This window comes from Sitophilus oryzae, unplaced genomic scaffold (genome assembly GCF_002938485.1).
Source record: "Sitophilus oryzae breed Bouriz unplaced genomic scaffold, Soryzae_2.0 scaffold_808_pilon_pilon, whole genome shotgun sequence".
NCBI classification, from domain to species: Eukaryota; Metazoa; Arthropoda; class Insecta; order Coleoptera; family Curculionidae; genus Sitophilus; species Sitophilus oryzae.
Genome location: NW_022147426.1, coordinates 2,102,842 through 2,119,659, shown reverse-complemented (window position 1 = coordinate 2,119,659; position 16,818 = coordinate 2,102,842). Strand labels below are relative to the sequence as shown.

Here is a 16,818-nt window from a genome sequence, read left to right as displayed (position 1 = left end):
AATAAAACCTATAAATAAATAATATCAGAGAAAATTCAATCGCAGTTTTAAAATGCTTCAATAGACCACAAAATTACATTCGCAACAATATCGCAAATAGCAGTTCCTAAAAATTCAAACTCGCAGATAGAAATCCCAGTTTACAAGATCACAATCGTAGCAAAATCGCAACAAAATCGTAAATCGCGACAAAGTCGCAAATCGCAGCTATAGTAATACTGGTTGCCTCAATTGAAACTGGCAAATAGAAGGAATCGCAATCGCAGTTTCCTATGAGAACCAGCTGCAGGTCATGTTTGCGATTTTAAAATCGCTGCGATTGAATAGCAGTTTGCTAACCTAACCTAACCATCTTCGGATTGTCACGAGGTTTTAACAGGATATTGTGTTTAGGTCGATGAAGGAGAACTATAAATGACATCCCAATAAAACGAGGAGTAAGACAGGGGTGTGTTTTGTCACCGTTATTATTCAACTTGTATTCAGAAAATATTTTTAAAGAGGCTTTATCAGACACAATAGAAGGCTTTAAAATTGAAGGCGAGATTATAAATAACGTAAGGTACGCAGACGATACCGCTATTGTTGCAGAAAGCATGGAAGATTTGCAAACGCTGCTAGACAGGGTACATGAAGCTAGTTGCAACATAAATATCAAGAAGACGAAATGGTCGTGTCTGGGAAACAAATTAACCCAATCCCAATAAAAATCAACGGACACATTATTGAACAAGTACCATATTTTAGATTTAGGAGGCTGGCTAAATAGTGAAAATACATTTGACTATGTGACGAAGAGGTAAAGGCAAGAATTGAAACGGCACGTAGAACATTCAAAAAATGGAAAACCATGCTCACTGCAAACCCGATTACGAACACTACGTCGTTACATATGGTCCACTCTCCTTTACGGATACGAGACATGGACGTTAAGGATCGATAATATAAATAAAATAGAAGCCTTTGAAATGTGGTGCTACCGGAGAATCCTTAAGATTTCCTGGGCCGAACATACAAGCAACGAAGAAGTTCTTGGACAGCTAAATAAAGATCGGAAACTCTTAACCAACATCAAGGCCAGAAAGATTAGCTACTTCGGACATATAATGCGTGGCACGAATTATTATATTCCTCGTTTAAGAGGAAAAGCCGAAGGTAGAAAATGAGTAAGTCGAAAGAAACATGGTTGAGGAATATACGGAACTAGACATAGTAATAAGTATCAATAGATACAGTAGAAGATAGATTAGACAGATAGAAAGATTATTAAATAGACTCTTCAATGAAATAGTCATGAAGATCGCCAACGCCTGAAGACAGGCACGGCACCGCAAGAAGAAGATCGTCTCCTCGATGAACATCCCAGTAGATTGAAGCTAAGAAACCACGGTTGAATCCAGATACTGTGGGGAAAATAGTAAAACACCAGAATACCTGATCACTCAGTGCGCCAAGACAACAACCATTCGTATCATAAACTTTGGTTCGACTGATATCGGAGATGGAACTGAACCTCTGTCAAACCGTCTTAGATACTGGCTTATGTCAAAGCACTGGGACTGTATGATGAGTTATAACTCCAAAAAGGGGCACACAATCTATACTAATATATATAAAATCCTTAAGTGACTGACATACTGATTAATCACGATCCTGCTCAAACCACTCAACGTAAGAAGCTCAATTTTGGCATACAGGTTGATTCTAGGGTGTAGAGGTTCGATAAGATCAGGATTATGCTAAAACTGCTTGACGTTTAAAGCTGATTTTTGGCAAACGGATTGACTGTGGGGTGTAGAGGTTCGATAAGGGGGGTTTCTCGAATCTCAAATTCCAAAAGGGTGAAAACGCCCCTCAAATATTACAATATTTGTTATTTAAAAAACGGTTAGTCTTTCGGGAAAACGCTTGGACAAGCATAAATTATTTGTTTTTTTTACATATTTTGAAATTTTTTAAAAAATCATACAGGGTGTTCCAAAAAGTTAGGTAATTTCTTAAAAACGATAGTAGTAAAAAGCTTATTTTTGGCAAACGGATTTTTCGAAAGTCTAATTCTAACGAGATGAAACTACCCCTCAAATATTACCAAGTTATATAATAATATCGTCATATTGTTTTTTCTCATGCTGACATAAATGTGAGAAAATTTTATCCAGTTTGTATGTTAATGGAAATTCTTGCTTTGCTTTATCATCACCATTACAAATGATTAATTCGACGCGAACGAAGTCGCTGGTACACTCTAGTAAAAAAAGTAATATATATATCATTGTATTTTTAGAATGATCAAAATAGTGTTAAAGATATGATATGGAAAGTGCTACATAGATATAGAAACTGTATAATCAATATTACAATAAAAAAAAACATTTATAAAACAAAGTACATGATAAAAACACAGCTAAAATTGATTATTTATTGGTTTCGAAGTAATAAACAGTATTTATCAATATCTCTGAAAAACGCATCATAATGTCAGGGATAACTTCTAAAAACACGAACTATATTTCAGTTCCAGCAATGTAACATGTAAGATCTAAATGTCAAAATAATAATTACCTATTCTTTTTGTTCCTTAATTCATCAACTCTAAGTGTAATAAATTCTATGTTTTTATTGTATATTATTAATGGAATTCTTTATGAGGAGCAATTAGTTTACTATAATTGGATAATTTCTAGTTTATTACTTTGGTTACCAATAAATTACAAATAAGGGATTATTGTTGAAATTAAATTTTGTTATTACCATAGTGTGAGAAGTTTTTATTTCTCTCTCAGCCCAACTTTCGTTTAGCTGGAATCTGTTATACAAAAAATGACTTTATATATGCGATATGCGTTCTAGAAGGCGTTAGGAGTACAAATATACATAAATTTTCCTGCGGAAATGCGTCATTTTCATTTTTCGGACTTTACTATAGCCGAAATCTGTTAGGTACATCAAAACTAGTCTTCGAGGTGTGTTTTAGACATTTTTCTAAACGTAAAAACACAAAAAAGTTTCTGCGGAAATTATTTATTTTACATAAAAAAATGCCTTGACTTTAGAATAGCCGAAATCAGTTACATGAAAAATGAACTTATATTTCTTTTATACGAGCCTTTACGAGCAAAGAAATACAAAAAAATTCCTGCGGAAATGTGTCAATGTCATTTTGTGCATTTTGTTTTTCATACTTTTTTCAAAACAAAAAATCATTGGATTATGCAGTTTTCTTTTATCATTTAATAATTAACTGTGATTTTGCAAAAATATTAGATTGGTTAGCATTTGGGTTGCTTTGGTTAGCTTTTCTTTGTGGAGGGTGTTAAGCTGTGGTTTTTATATTTTACTGTATAATATGAATATACAGTAAGTCTTTTAGTAATTAGTAACAATTGCATAAGCAGCTCATTATCTCTAATACCACGTTCTAAGGTGCTGGCATAAAATTGAGATGTCTCTCTAAACAAAACAGCGTAGAAAATTCCTTCCTACGCTTAAACGTACGGCCGACACGTCCATCTCGTAAATCAAACGATCCTTTCATTAATGCAATTGTTAAAAGGACAGTTTAGATTAGATAGAGGCGTGAGAAAACATTAATTTGACTCGCCTGACGACTTAGCGCTGATTTATTGCCTACAAGGCAATTCACCTACTTACTAACCAGTGCGCCATGTCGATTTGCTGGAATAACAATCTACAAGATTCAATTAAATATGCGTTGGTAAATAAATAGTTAGCAAGAGTCTTTTCTGTTAGTAAACCTCAAAATTTTTGTTGTGAAATTTAAACCATGTTATAATAATTTTACAAAGAATATACAGGGTTCGGCAAAAGTGCGTCGGGCATCTGTAGCTCCTATAATAAAAAAAACTTAGAAATTTTTGTACAAGTGCATACCTAAAGTATGTATTAGGATGTATTTCAGGAAAATGTTTTAACTTCTACATGGATCAAGAAAGAATAACAATCTTCAACTACCCTTATTCATTCAATACGAAGAAGATATCGAGCTGTTATTACTGCTAGAGGTGGACGTACATGTAATCAATACTTTATTTAAAAATGTGTAGCTCATAAAAGAATAGACATAATGGGATAATTCAAAAAATGAAATGTTCGGAATACATCTAAGATTACAGGAAAGTATTTTTTATCCAAAATGCCCGTCGAGTTTTTTCAAAATCATAAAATTTTACAGAGAATTTAAGTATGTAATAAAAAATGTGGGCACCCATTTAAAATAAGAAAGTTGCTGTGAACTTCCGCTATTTCTGGAAGTTCCGCCATATTGAAAATATTTTTAATCGATAGATCTCGTTGTAAAACAATTATGTGCGAAAAATCTCCGAGCTAGATGTTGTGGTTCTCTAGAAACTTCTAATGCACGCTCAGCCTAGGACACCCTCTATATCTACCTCACTAAATAGTTGCATCGATTGAACCAGCGTTATTTTTTTTAATGTTTACGCTATACAAACTAACGAAATCAACACTAAATATAGTCGCTTACTCGTTGAGTAATCGTTCCTTCTCCTGACTAATAATCTATCTGTCATTGTGAGCGCAAACATTTTCTTTCATCATTAAGCAATTATCCAAGATATACATATTTGCGTGTTCTTTCTACGGTAATGGGTTTCTGTAGATGTCAGTAACCTTTCCCATGACCGGCGTCGTGACATAATAATGACGGAATCCTTCCCGAGAAATATATGGTTATTCAGAAAAAAAGGGGAAATGTAATAAGACACGAAATCGATTCTTGTTAGCGGCTGGGATAATTTCAACTCGACCTTTTTTCCTTCTTAAATATACTTATGTACATATGATTGATTATGGGATAGTTTTATAGTAATTACTAGCGTGTACCCGCGACTTCGTTGGCGTCGAATTAACCATTTGTAATGGTGATGATAAAGCAAAGCAAGAATTTCCATTAACATACAAACTGGATAAAATTTTCTCACATTTGCCAAAAATAAGCTTTAAACGTCGAGCAGTTTAATAGCGTTTTAACTATAGTCTGTCCAACGAGAAAATCCTTGACAGTGATAGATATGTCTGTCATTTTAATTTCAAAGTAGTTTATTTTATTTTACAAAGAAATAAGTTGGTACAACTGGAACGCATAGCAGGAAATATTTAAAATTTGATTGACAAGATGACAAGTGATTACTTCAAAATATTGTGAAAAAAACTGTATAAAACTGAAAAAAATGTAATCGAGTTATTTTATTTAATAAAAACGGTATGTGTTAATACAAAACAAACAAGAACAAGACACTACATACCAAAAAAATATAAAAAAAAACTATTATTTACTTTCAAGCTTTATGAAACTACCTGCATTTATGATTATATTTATAAATATAACTTATGTACAAATACAAATTTGTAATATTCCACAGGAATAAATAAAACAACATAGGTAAATAAAACAAACTATTTTATTAATAACACCTACCAAATTTTATACCTTAAAGGTTGATTGATTAACTTTAATCTTATTTTTTTTAACCAGTACCTTTTAACATTATTTTTCTGCAGTACTAAAATCCATTATTTACCTATCGTGTGATGTCAATATTTTACAGCTACTCCAGTTTTTAGTATGTGTTTAGTTTGATCCTTCTACCATATACGAGATGCACTTATCGACGACGAAATGGTATACAAACTTTATCGATGGCAACTTCATTGGTGTATAAGACTTTCTGCCTGGCGAGTATTAACCATAAACTGTGCTCTGGGTCTACAATTAATTTTCACTCGATTTTTCCTCCACTTGACTTCAAAAGACACAAAACACGCGTAATAATACGAATCAAAATGCATCATCTTCCAAAACGCAGGGTATTTAACAAAAGTTGACACAAAATTATAACCTATAATTTGGCAAGACTTTGACAAACGTCAAAAATGACAAAAATCTAAAGGCGAGTTCATACGCATCGGCGTCCGTTTGTCGTTCATCGTTCCGTCAAACCAATATAATTGAAATACGATCTGTCATTTTTTAAATAAACCAATAAAACTGGTTAAAAACAACAAGACACGACGCATGACGGATTTATATTTAAACCCATCCATAGATAACTTAAAAATTATTAGAAACTTTTTTTAGTAAAATAAATAGATTGGTATGGGACGTCATCTGCTTTTCTTCTGTCATCGTCTGTCGAAATCTTACCTGAGAAAAAAAACAGAGTATAACTAGCGCTTTCCCGTTCAAAATATTCTAATAAAGTTGCGATTAGTTTATTTACGGTTATTAAGCTATCTTGTAACTTCGTACTAAAAGAGGTTCTAAAAAGAACAATGTTTGACTGCAAGGTCTGCTAGTAAAAGTTTTTAAGCTTTAAGTTTTACAACACAATTCATTTAAACCAAAAACTCGTAATACAAAAGTGTCAAAATGGATGACAATGTCAGGAAATAAATAAATAAATGTGGCAACTTGGCATTTTTTACAGCAGAATTACCAGCGGGAAATTTAAATTCCACTTAGTCAGTTCATGGATGAGCAACAATGAATTTAAAAATTGGGCCCTCGATTACGTAACTAAAAGTTTAATTGATATCAAATATAGGAATTTTTTATTAAGTAAAATCAAAGTGACTTAACAAATACGGAATGTTTTAAAATTATAATTTTAAAATGATCTCAAACGTTAATAATTCAAAGCGCTCTTGAATTATTAATACGACGAGAGAAAGAGCATGACAACAATATTTTTGTGTATGGCTTTAAACAATGGAAGGACAATGCTACACGGTGGGTTTGCGTAAATATAGATAACCAGACTGTGGCAGACACGAACGATCGCATCAGCTTTATTTAAGGACCTGACAACATCGCTTGCAAACAGTTTTTATACTCGATTTTAAAAGAATATTTTTTCGAACAATTTTTTTTTGGTTTATTATCCATTCCTTGAGAGAAGAGAGTATCTAAAGAACTTTTATGAAAGTATTAGTAAATTAATTATGTCTTGAAAAAAGTCCGAATTTTTCGCCATTGGTTGGTTGTCAACTGTCAATACCAGTCAAATACACGAATGGTTGTCGTCTTGGCGCATTTATTCTAGTGTTTCCGCATTTTCCCCACAAAATTTGCATTCGCGTCCATTGAGGAGACTGTCCTGTTAAAAACCCCATGACAAGATTGTTGTTACTAAAATCTAGGAATTAAATTATTCTGTGCCGCATGCCGGGCAACAGCAGCATCCAAGGCAACGAAAAAGCCGATGAGCTAGCTAGGCATAGATCATCGGCATCTTATCTTGGTCCAGAACCAGTACTGGGAATACCCAAATGTATTGTAGCGTTTTTTTAAACCACTACCACTGCGAACGGCAGCTTTTCATCGGAGAGCAGTCGTGGATAAGGTATTTCACTAGAGAGAAAATTAATCAGTAATAATTAACAAAAGATATATAGATATTGGGCGCACAGGCATGTACAGAGAAAGAAAACACAGTTGTATAATACTTAAAACTAATGACTATATTTATTCATGACGTTCTTTGCTGATACATGACATTGTAGAGTTCTAGTAAATATATAGTGGTTATATGTCAAAGAAAGTGGTGGTAAGAGTTGTACTAAATATCAATGAAAACAACTACGATAAAATACAGGACATGTAAAGTTTAAGAGAAAATATGAAATGTAGCATTACTTTAATTAATTTGATATATTCCATATGATGCTAAATCGAAGATGTTACAACCTGTAGATTCTAGAATCTATGTTTGATTATCCATCTATTAAAATAGTGCAATAATATCTATAAAAGTAATACCATTACAAGACGTAATGCAATGAAACCTAAGATCTAAATTATATTTTAAAGATTATATCGACATGAATGTTCTTAACAATCTAACCACTGAACATAGTCTGTACGATATTACTTAAGATGTACGTTATTGTTTAAGACTGAAAATATTTTAGATGTTAAATGTAAAACTAGAACTTAAATATACACTTAGCTGTTCTTTTATGTAACCTTGCTTCAAACAGTAGCAGCGTGAGGTGGTCTAGCATCTCCGTACTGTCTGTCGGCGATCCTGTTGGTCAAAACAACAAAAGGGGCCAGATTGAGGACACCATAAATCCTTACAGCCGTAGCTACTGACTAGGCTTAGAAATGGGAGTGAAGCGGCATGGGACTCAAGCTACATCCACGCTGTGGCACTTAGATATAAGAAAAAATCGTTCTTATTGGGGACACTCGTCCACAGGACATCTGTACATAAGAGAATGTCTGTACATAAGGCACTACCCGTACCTTGGAAATAGTCCGTACCTTGGACACAGTCCGTACCTTGGACACAGTCCGTACCTTGGACACAGTCCGTATCTTGGAAATAGTCCGTACCTTGGACCCTAATAATATGAAACTCTTGTTTAAAACCAAACAAGGTCTAATAAACAAAATAAACCTACCTCGAAATACTTCCGAGGGCTCAATAAATAATAAACAACATGTCCTTTCTTCCATGTGACATTCTGGAGGACAAAAGAAAAGGGACGCCAACGTGCCAGCAAAACACAAATACAAGTTGGGACATCCGTAACTCTACCCTAAAAATATTCAATAATAATATCGAATCTATAAAAGGTAATAACTCATCTTTACCTGTAGCCTCGAAATAGCAGCTGATTCAAATTATACAGCAAGACTTAAATAATCACCATTTCCAAAAGCTGGGATACAACAGAGCGTCAAAACAAAGTGAGGTTAAGCACGGAGACAGTTGACAGAAGCGATGTTGACAGCGCCTTCTCAGAGCAATAACAGGGTTGTGTCGAACGATAACAGGGTTGGCGACTAGGGAACGTAAAAATTACGCGTCAAATAAACTATCCGGCCTGAACGAGAGGGAATCCGGTGATGATAGGCCAGACATCATATATTATATATAAAAAAGACATGTAACGAACTAAAAACGTTACAGTATGGCCCGTAGTGCACTAAAACTCTGGATCAGGAAAAAGCAGAATGTCCACTGGAAAACCACACAGGGGCACAAGCACAGCAAGGCTTTTATCCAAAGACCTAGCTCTAAAACTGTAAAAGAACTGCTAGCAAGAATAAAGTACGGATTACAACAGACCTCTTGACAGGACACATGGCTGTCAAGTGTTACGCGAAGAAGCTCTTACTACTCTTTACTATCAGCTAAAATTACATATACTATTGCATTTAATTTTTTTGAAAAAACGCGCAATGTTTGTTAAATTGGAAGACAACGCCCCCTAGCGTCTACGTTCAAAAGCTTATTATTATTGTTTATATGGTACAATATAGAGTAAGAAACGCTCTTTTAAACGAGCCCTCGCTTGTTGGATTCCGATCATCCAGTCCAGAGTTATTAATATTTAAATAAAAACAGATCTATCCTTCCCCCACCACTTTATTTTGGTAGATAGGGGAAAATGGCTCTAACAAAAAATATTCAAAATTTACTGAAGATTATGAAGCTATTACTTATAGCACACCTTATCTAGGCAAAATTGTGTAAAAACTCCATTTTCATATTTTTTGTTGCAGTTGCGCCCCCTAGCGGTCGTTCTACAAACTTGAAAATAATTTCCAGCAATTTCTCATAGCATCTTTAGTTATAAATATTTTTTTCCGTAAACCCTACGGCTAATAGTTTCCGAGATACAGCCGAGAGCTATTCTTAGTGGGACACCCGGTACAATTGAAATTTACGTACCTTGTAAAGGGGCCAGCAATCAGGCCACCTTGAATCGAGGTCATAGGTACCTCCGATATCCATCAGGAATCGTTGGTCTTGCACTTTGGATACTTGCTAAAGTTAGTATCCATCCTGAAACAAAGATTAATAAATTTAAAGTCTCTGCAACTGCACGACGACATCTAAAATTGACAGAAAAATAATTTACCCTTAATTATATATATATAATATATATATATAAACGGGATTTGGTTTAAGTATTTAATACTCATTTCCAACTACAGCCTATTGCTGCCTTCCCCTTACCCTACGCCACACATCTCGATTTAGAGCGTCATCAGCTTCTAGGTTACGAGCTTCCATTGCTTCCGTAACCGTTCCGTTCCAGGATTTTCTAGGTCTACCTCTCTTTCTTCTGCCCTGGGGAGCCCATTGAAAAACTCTTTTTGGCCACCTGTTCTCCGGCATACGCAGAACATGTCCAAACCATTTTAAGCTGGATTTTTCGATTCGATCCAGTACTGTCTCCTCCGATGCATTCATGATACGCCTGACCTCGATGTTTGTCTTTTTTTCCATCCTAGATATACCTGCACTTCTTCTAAGGTAGTCCATTCAACAACTTGGATTTTGCGCTTCGCGTCTGCACTCAGAGTCCATAGCTCTGAACCATAGCAAAGAACTGACTCCACCAATGTTCTTCCAAGTCTCTTTTTAGTTGTTGCAAACAAGTTTCGGTCCCATCAGAGGCTGTTAAGACATCCAATAACTTGTTTGCTCTTCTGAATTCGGGTTTGTATTTCTACTTTGCCCAAACCCTCGTTGTTGATAGTAGCACCCAGGTATTTAAATTTGTCTACTTGTTGAGTCTGGACGTTATCATTAATGAAGACTTCAAAACAAGCATTGGAATTGACAGCTAAGTATTCGGTCTTCTTTAGACTAACCTGAAGTCCCCATTTGTTGTATTCTTGATAAAGCCTCTTAGTCATGAACTCTAGATCGTATGAGTACTGCGCAATCACGACCTGATCGTCTGCAAAGCTCAGGGTAAATAGTGTGTTGTCCTCAATGGGTATTCCCATACCTTGACATTTCGTCTTCCATTCCCTAAGGGCTACTTCGACGTAAGCGTTGAAGATCAAAGGAGATAAGCTGCATCCTTGTCGCAACCCTTTTGTGGTGTTAATTGGATTAGATAGCCTGTGTCCTATCTTAACGTACGATTCATTTTCTTTATATAGCTCTTTTATTATCTTAAGCAAAGGTCTATCTACTTCCAAGATATTCAATACTTCCCATATCTTGCTGCGGGGAATAGAGTCGTACGCTTTCTCCAAATCAATAAATGCTAGATGGACTTCTTGATCTACTGCTATCTTTTTTTCCATCACCTGCTGCAGGACAAATTTACCCTTAATTAAAAATGTAAATAATCTAAATTAAGAAATTGAATGATTTTGTTACAAGAGACGAAGGGACCCCACTGCTTTCTATATGGATGGTGTATATTCGCGCCTTTTACAGCTTTGCGATTCGTTCTCTTGACATATAGCCTCATTGTCTCCGATAAATTCCAAATTGATCTCCTTCAACTAGTTCACGCACCCACGCAGACCAATCTCTTAAATGGCAAACCTGCCTACAGCCGAACTGTGCAGAAAAAAAATGCGACGCCCATGCCCAAATATCAGGTGCAAGTAAAAGTAAAGGATTGCAAATTGAGCGCGCTCGAAATGGGATTTGCGAATTTGTAATTAAGCTGCAGATCAGGGGCGTACTTAGACAGTAATCAGTGGCGTCCCATACAGCACATCAAATCACATTTACGATATGTTTACATTATTAGATGTAGACACAGGGTGACAATTCCCCCGATGTAAATATGCTACGTTTACACATTGTAGTTCAACACGTATGCACAAAGGTTGTACGTCCGCCTCACAATGTAGCCACAGTATAGCATTTACGTATACACAAAGTAAGGGATACACAGTGTGCCGTAGGATACACAGTGCTTGTGTATTACGTTTAAACTATGTTTACACATTGCAGTTGTGACTACCGCGTGTATACGTATGTATTTTGCTTCGTATATACATCTTGTGCTAGATAAAACTACTTCTTATGAATGAATTTAGGAAATAATACAAGTTTTGATGCCTAACTTTTCGTTCTTTTTAAGAAATATTTATTCAATGATACCAATTATATCTTTTTAGAATGAAAATTAGGAATGCAAAACTTTGTATTTTCCAAAAGTATCTCGATCGTAAGTTCAAGAGAAGTAGCCTTAAAATTGTTCCATTTTTGTTTTGTACTAAATGTACCATTTTTCTTCCATAAAATGGATTAAGTGGTTAAAAAATAAAATTCTTATATTTCTTTATATCATGGAACGCAATAGCGCAAATAACACAATAATAATAATTATTTACATTGCAGAAACCAGAAGTAAGAAAACACTGTAAAAGAACAGAATTTGTATCAAAATATATTAAAAATATAAGTACCTAGTATAACAACATACTAAAATAGAAACACTGGTATATCGCTACGATTTGATGGACCTCGTTTAGTCATTTTTTTCTCCTCTTTTCCCTCCAAGCAGTTGGTTTATTAGCATACTAATTCATCGAGCACTCTGTTGGACTTTGTTGTATTTTATTTCCAGATTAACAATCTCACTCTTAAATTTTATATGAAACTGATTATTGAATATTAAACATATCTGTATATTGATCCATCAATAACTTACCGAATATCAGTGTAAGAAGTTCTTTGAAGTGTTTAAATCTTTCTTTCTCTGGTCCATTTAGATTTTTATTATTTCCATATTAAAAAAAAATATATTGCAGAGCTAACTCAGCTAACCTCTTTATCATTATACGAGAATATTTGGAGTTTTCATTCATTGGAGTCAAGATTTGGTAAATTAGGTATCGAGTAAGGGAAGAGTCGCTGCTATAATATTAATAATACTCTTAGGAAGGTGTAACAAGGTAATTAAAAACTTGTGCTTACCTTAAAATCTCTTTTAAACTACACACAAACAGAACATTTATATAGAGCTTCCGAATGATAAAACAATAATGGCTGCTAACACATATCACTCCTAGAAAGGAGAAAGGAAAGAGGACACATAAGATACACTTGGTCAGTGTATCTACGCTGAGGCTATCCGCGCATGCGCACACCTTCATTTCATGCTAGAATGTAGACACAACAGTACACTATTACAAAGTGTCTATATAGATATTTATATTATGTGTATACGTCACATTTTTACAAGGTGTGTACTATAGGCACAACTATGACACGAAGTATCACACATACATATGACTTATACATTGTATGTCTCATATACCGACGTCAGATTTCATAATTTTAATAATTATTTGTTACGTTACAAAAAACTCTTTAGAATCTTGAGTGCATACGGTATACAACTAGTAAACACTGTATCACACAATTCTATCAATATAAACCTGCGTGTATCTCATATGAATATGTTAGAACTAGATGAACACTTAGGTTCGCTTTAACATATTTTGTTTCTCATGTGTCTCCCTTTTAGAAACGTAATTTCATTTGGACGTGCTATATGGGATAGTCTGTAGTTTTCCATGTTTTCCATTTGAAAAAAACAGAGAATTGCGGTATATTTAGTTTTGGGTTACACTGTAATAAATTTTAAGCAATTTAAACCATCGCTGTCGTCAAATAGTTCGTTTTAAAAAAATCAATAATTTATAATTTTTAAGGTCTTTTTTCAGGTTTACATTCTCAAAGGAAACACCCTCAAAAGAAACACAACTTATAGGATATTTTCCGTTGGTCTAGAATTATGAAATTTGTCAAGTAATACTACTAATATAGTGAAAAATTTGAATCAACTATGCATTTATAATTCAATCATAAAAAATATAATCTTTATACGAAACCAAATAATTCTGAAGGTCTTTAAATACATATACAGAAATTTAAATGTTAAATCGTCATATTTATAGAATTACGCGGTATAGAATATGACAATGACATGATGGTATTTTTCAAATTGGATTCTTATAAACCTCACTGATTGTGAGTGAAAAAATAAACGAAACGGTATATTTGAATCACCTTATATATTTATGGAAGCATTTTGAGAATGTTTCTTAAATGAAACACTGGGTCACCCTGTATATATCTCTCTGTTTATCAAAATAACTCACATTTCGTTTTGCAGATTCTTCTTAAAATGATTTTTTTTAAATGTAACATGTAACACTCTGTATTTTTTATTAAAATCTATATCGTTGACTTCCAACGAATATCACTTTTATCAAAAAATATAAAAAGTATTCGAAAAACTCTATGGAGTGAAATCTCAAATTTAAAACTCGAGACAACGCTTTTCCAGACTACATCGGGTCACCCTGTATACAGGGTAACGGGTCGTCCGATTTGTATTCGGGATATTTTTTTATGTAGAGACCAAAAGTAGAGACCTTTTTAAATGCATATTTTTATACTCGCAGTAGTTTTATACCGGTACAAAGCAGTTTAAAAGTATGTAGCTGGCGCCCTCTACAAGTAGGAGTTATAACGACATCAAAATCAAATTTTTCATGTTAAAAAAAACTCCCAGATACCAATTTTCAACCAAATATTGACGTTACTTCATAAATTATTTGAAAAAAATTGAAATAAAAATGAAACTTCTACACCCTGTATCTCCAAAATTAAGCATTGTAGGACATACATTTATAGAAACTTTTTTACTTATTTTTATTGGCAGAATATGATGCCGAAGTTTCCGGAATATAGATCGGACCACCCTGTATATTTGTTGAAATGAGAGTATGGAATGAAATTTCAAACTTAAAACCTGATACAAAGCTTTTCCAGTACATAGGGTCACCCTGTATATAACGATATTGAGAGGTATTGAAATATTAGCATTCAAATACCGTATGATCGAAAAAAAACGGCGTCAAAGACGGCTGGGGAATGAGAGTCGATGATAATTTTGGCGATGTCAATCTTTAGACGTCATTTATTAATTGATATAAAATCGTTTTTACTTAATATAAAAGTAAAAATTACAGTAAATGCTATAAAAAATAAAGAAGAGGACGGGCCAAGTAAATGACATCTAGGCCTTTGACGTTGTTTTTTTTTTCGGTCGTAAGGTATTATTTTAAATGTTAATTAAATTAAATATATATTAAATAAAACATATAAGCATAAAAAAATGAATTACCTCATGCCAAGTATTGCTCCATGTTCATTTCACTGCCTAACACACTCACTTTTTTACGCGCAAACTGTTCTTCTATTCAAAAACATTTTAGATCATATTTATTTTGATTTTTTCATCAAACAAGAACACCAACACTCAAAAGAAATAAGCCGACATATGTTTAGAAATTACAGAAAAAAGAAAATTGAACGCTTATTACAAGAAAAAAATAATAAAAAGCGCTAAAAAACTTGTATAATTCAATTTTCAATCCATTTCAATCGTTATTTTCCCTCTTCGACCGATGTTCGCGACGAAGAAAAAAAACAACAAAATCTGACTCATATTTAAAAATAAAAATCCATAATTATAATATTAAAATCAGTTGCGTATTACCATTATTTGCCTCCGTGTTTTAACAAACTGGCCAATAAGGACGCGGGAATGCGCGATTAAAAACACGATTTTTTCGAAGTTTTTCACTTATTTTCCCGTATTTTTCTAGGTTATGGCCGAATTGTGCGCGAGATAATACGCGGAAAGCCGTGGAAAATCGAAATTTTCATTTGTTGACATTCTCGCTCGCTAAATACAAAAATACATAAACGGTCAATATAGGCTTTGGAAAAATAAATGTTAGATATGTGGCGCCATCTGTTGATTAGGTTCTAAAGCTGCGTAAGTTTTTTAGAAGAAACCTGTACGAGATTTAAATAAATTTTAATAATTATATTTAATTTTGGACATAAATCTATGGTGATCAAGTTTGTAAGAAACTTGACCAGGTTGCTTAGAATGTATTAATTTTTTTTTATAACATAGGATGCAATGTATTTATAGAACAATTAAATAAAAATGTACATTGTTATTTTTTCTAAAATTTACATTTATTTGTGAACGAACTATTGATTTTCAATTGAATATTTAATTATCGTTCGTAAAATTGTCAAGAAAATTATTTTTTTTTTCAAACGTCACAAAAAAGTGTTAATTTTTGGGACGTGATTGACAATATAAAAAAGTAATTTTAACGCCTAGGCATAAAAGTATTACTCTTACATTTAAGCACTAAAATACAAAAATATATTATTAAACTGACATAAAATATCAAATTCAACGAGTGTAATCATAGTTTCTCGATATATGTATTATTACTTACAAGGTATTACTTTTTTATATTATTTTCGACGTTTGAAATGGTTTGAAACTGTTTAAAAAAATACTTGTGAACGTTTGAAAAAAAAATAGCATGTTCTATTCGGAGAAAAAATGTACTTTTTGTGGTTCACGCGCCTGTACGTGTCAATTTTTTGTGTTTTTTTTTCAAGAACATATAATTTAAACTCCTAATCTAATGAGACAATATTCTATTTTACTATATTCCCTAAAAAAACAACTAAACAATATACAATATGAAAAAACGGCGTCAGCGATGGCTATGAAATGAATATCGCTGTCATTTTATATGTAAAATTATATATAGGGAATGTCATCGATGCTTATTCCAAGCTAATTGGACGCCGTTTTTTTTTCGATCATACGGTACTATTGGTGTAAATAAGGGTAATTTTTACGCCTAGGCATAAAAGCATTTTCACATTATGGTTTATTTGAAATTATAACATGACGGTTCATAACAAAAATGACTCGAAATACCAAGTGTGTGGTATCAAATTATTCGTAAAAAATGCTTTTTCCAAATATGCTAATGAGCCACCTTTGTTCTATTTGAAAAAAAAATGAGATATGATTAAAAATACGATTTGGGCATGTTTTAACCGGCCAGGATAAGATACTAAAAACATTAGATGATCAAATCTATTTTTTCAAGGCCCCTTGATTAAAAATTAGTATTTCAAACATAGCCATGGCCCTCTAGATTGAAAATAC

The 16,818-nt window shown here is 33.4% G+C and overlaps 1 protein-coding gene across 1 annotated transcript in view; it reads right to left on the bottom strand.

Moving 5' to 3' along the window:
• Nucleotides 1-15,525, bottom strand: part of LOC115888732 — a 197,494-nt gene extending 181,969 nt beyond the window's left edge. Inside the window, exons 1-2 of the mRNA XM_030908554.1 lie at nt 14,950-15,525; nt 9,723-9,836 (exon numbers count right to left, since the gene is read on the bottom strand). Coding sequence (XP_030764414.1) covers nt 9,723-9,766 — 44 coding nt within the window. The 5' untranslated portion in view covers nt 9,767-9,836; nt 14,950-15,525. The remainder of the gene's footprint in view (nt 1-9,722; nt 9,837-14,949) is intronic.
• Nucleotides 15,526-16,818: the final 1,293 nt, after the last annotated feature.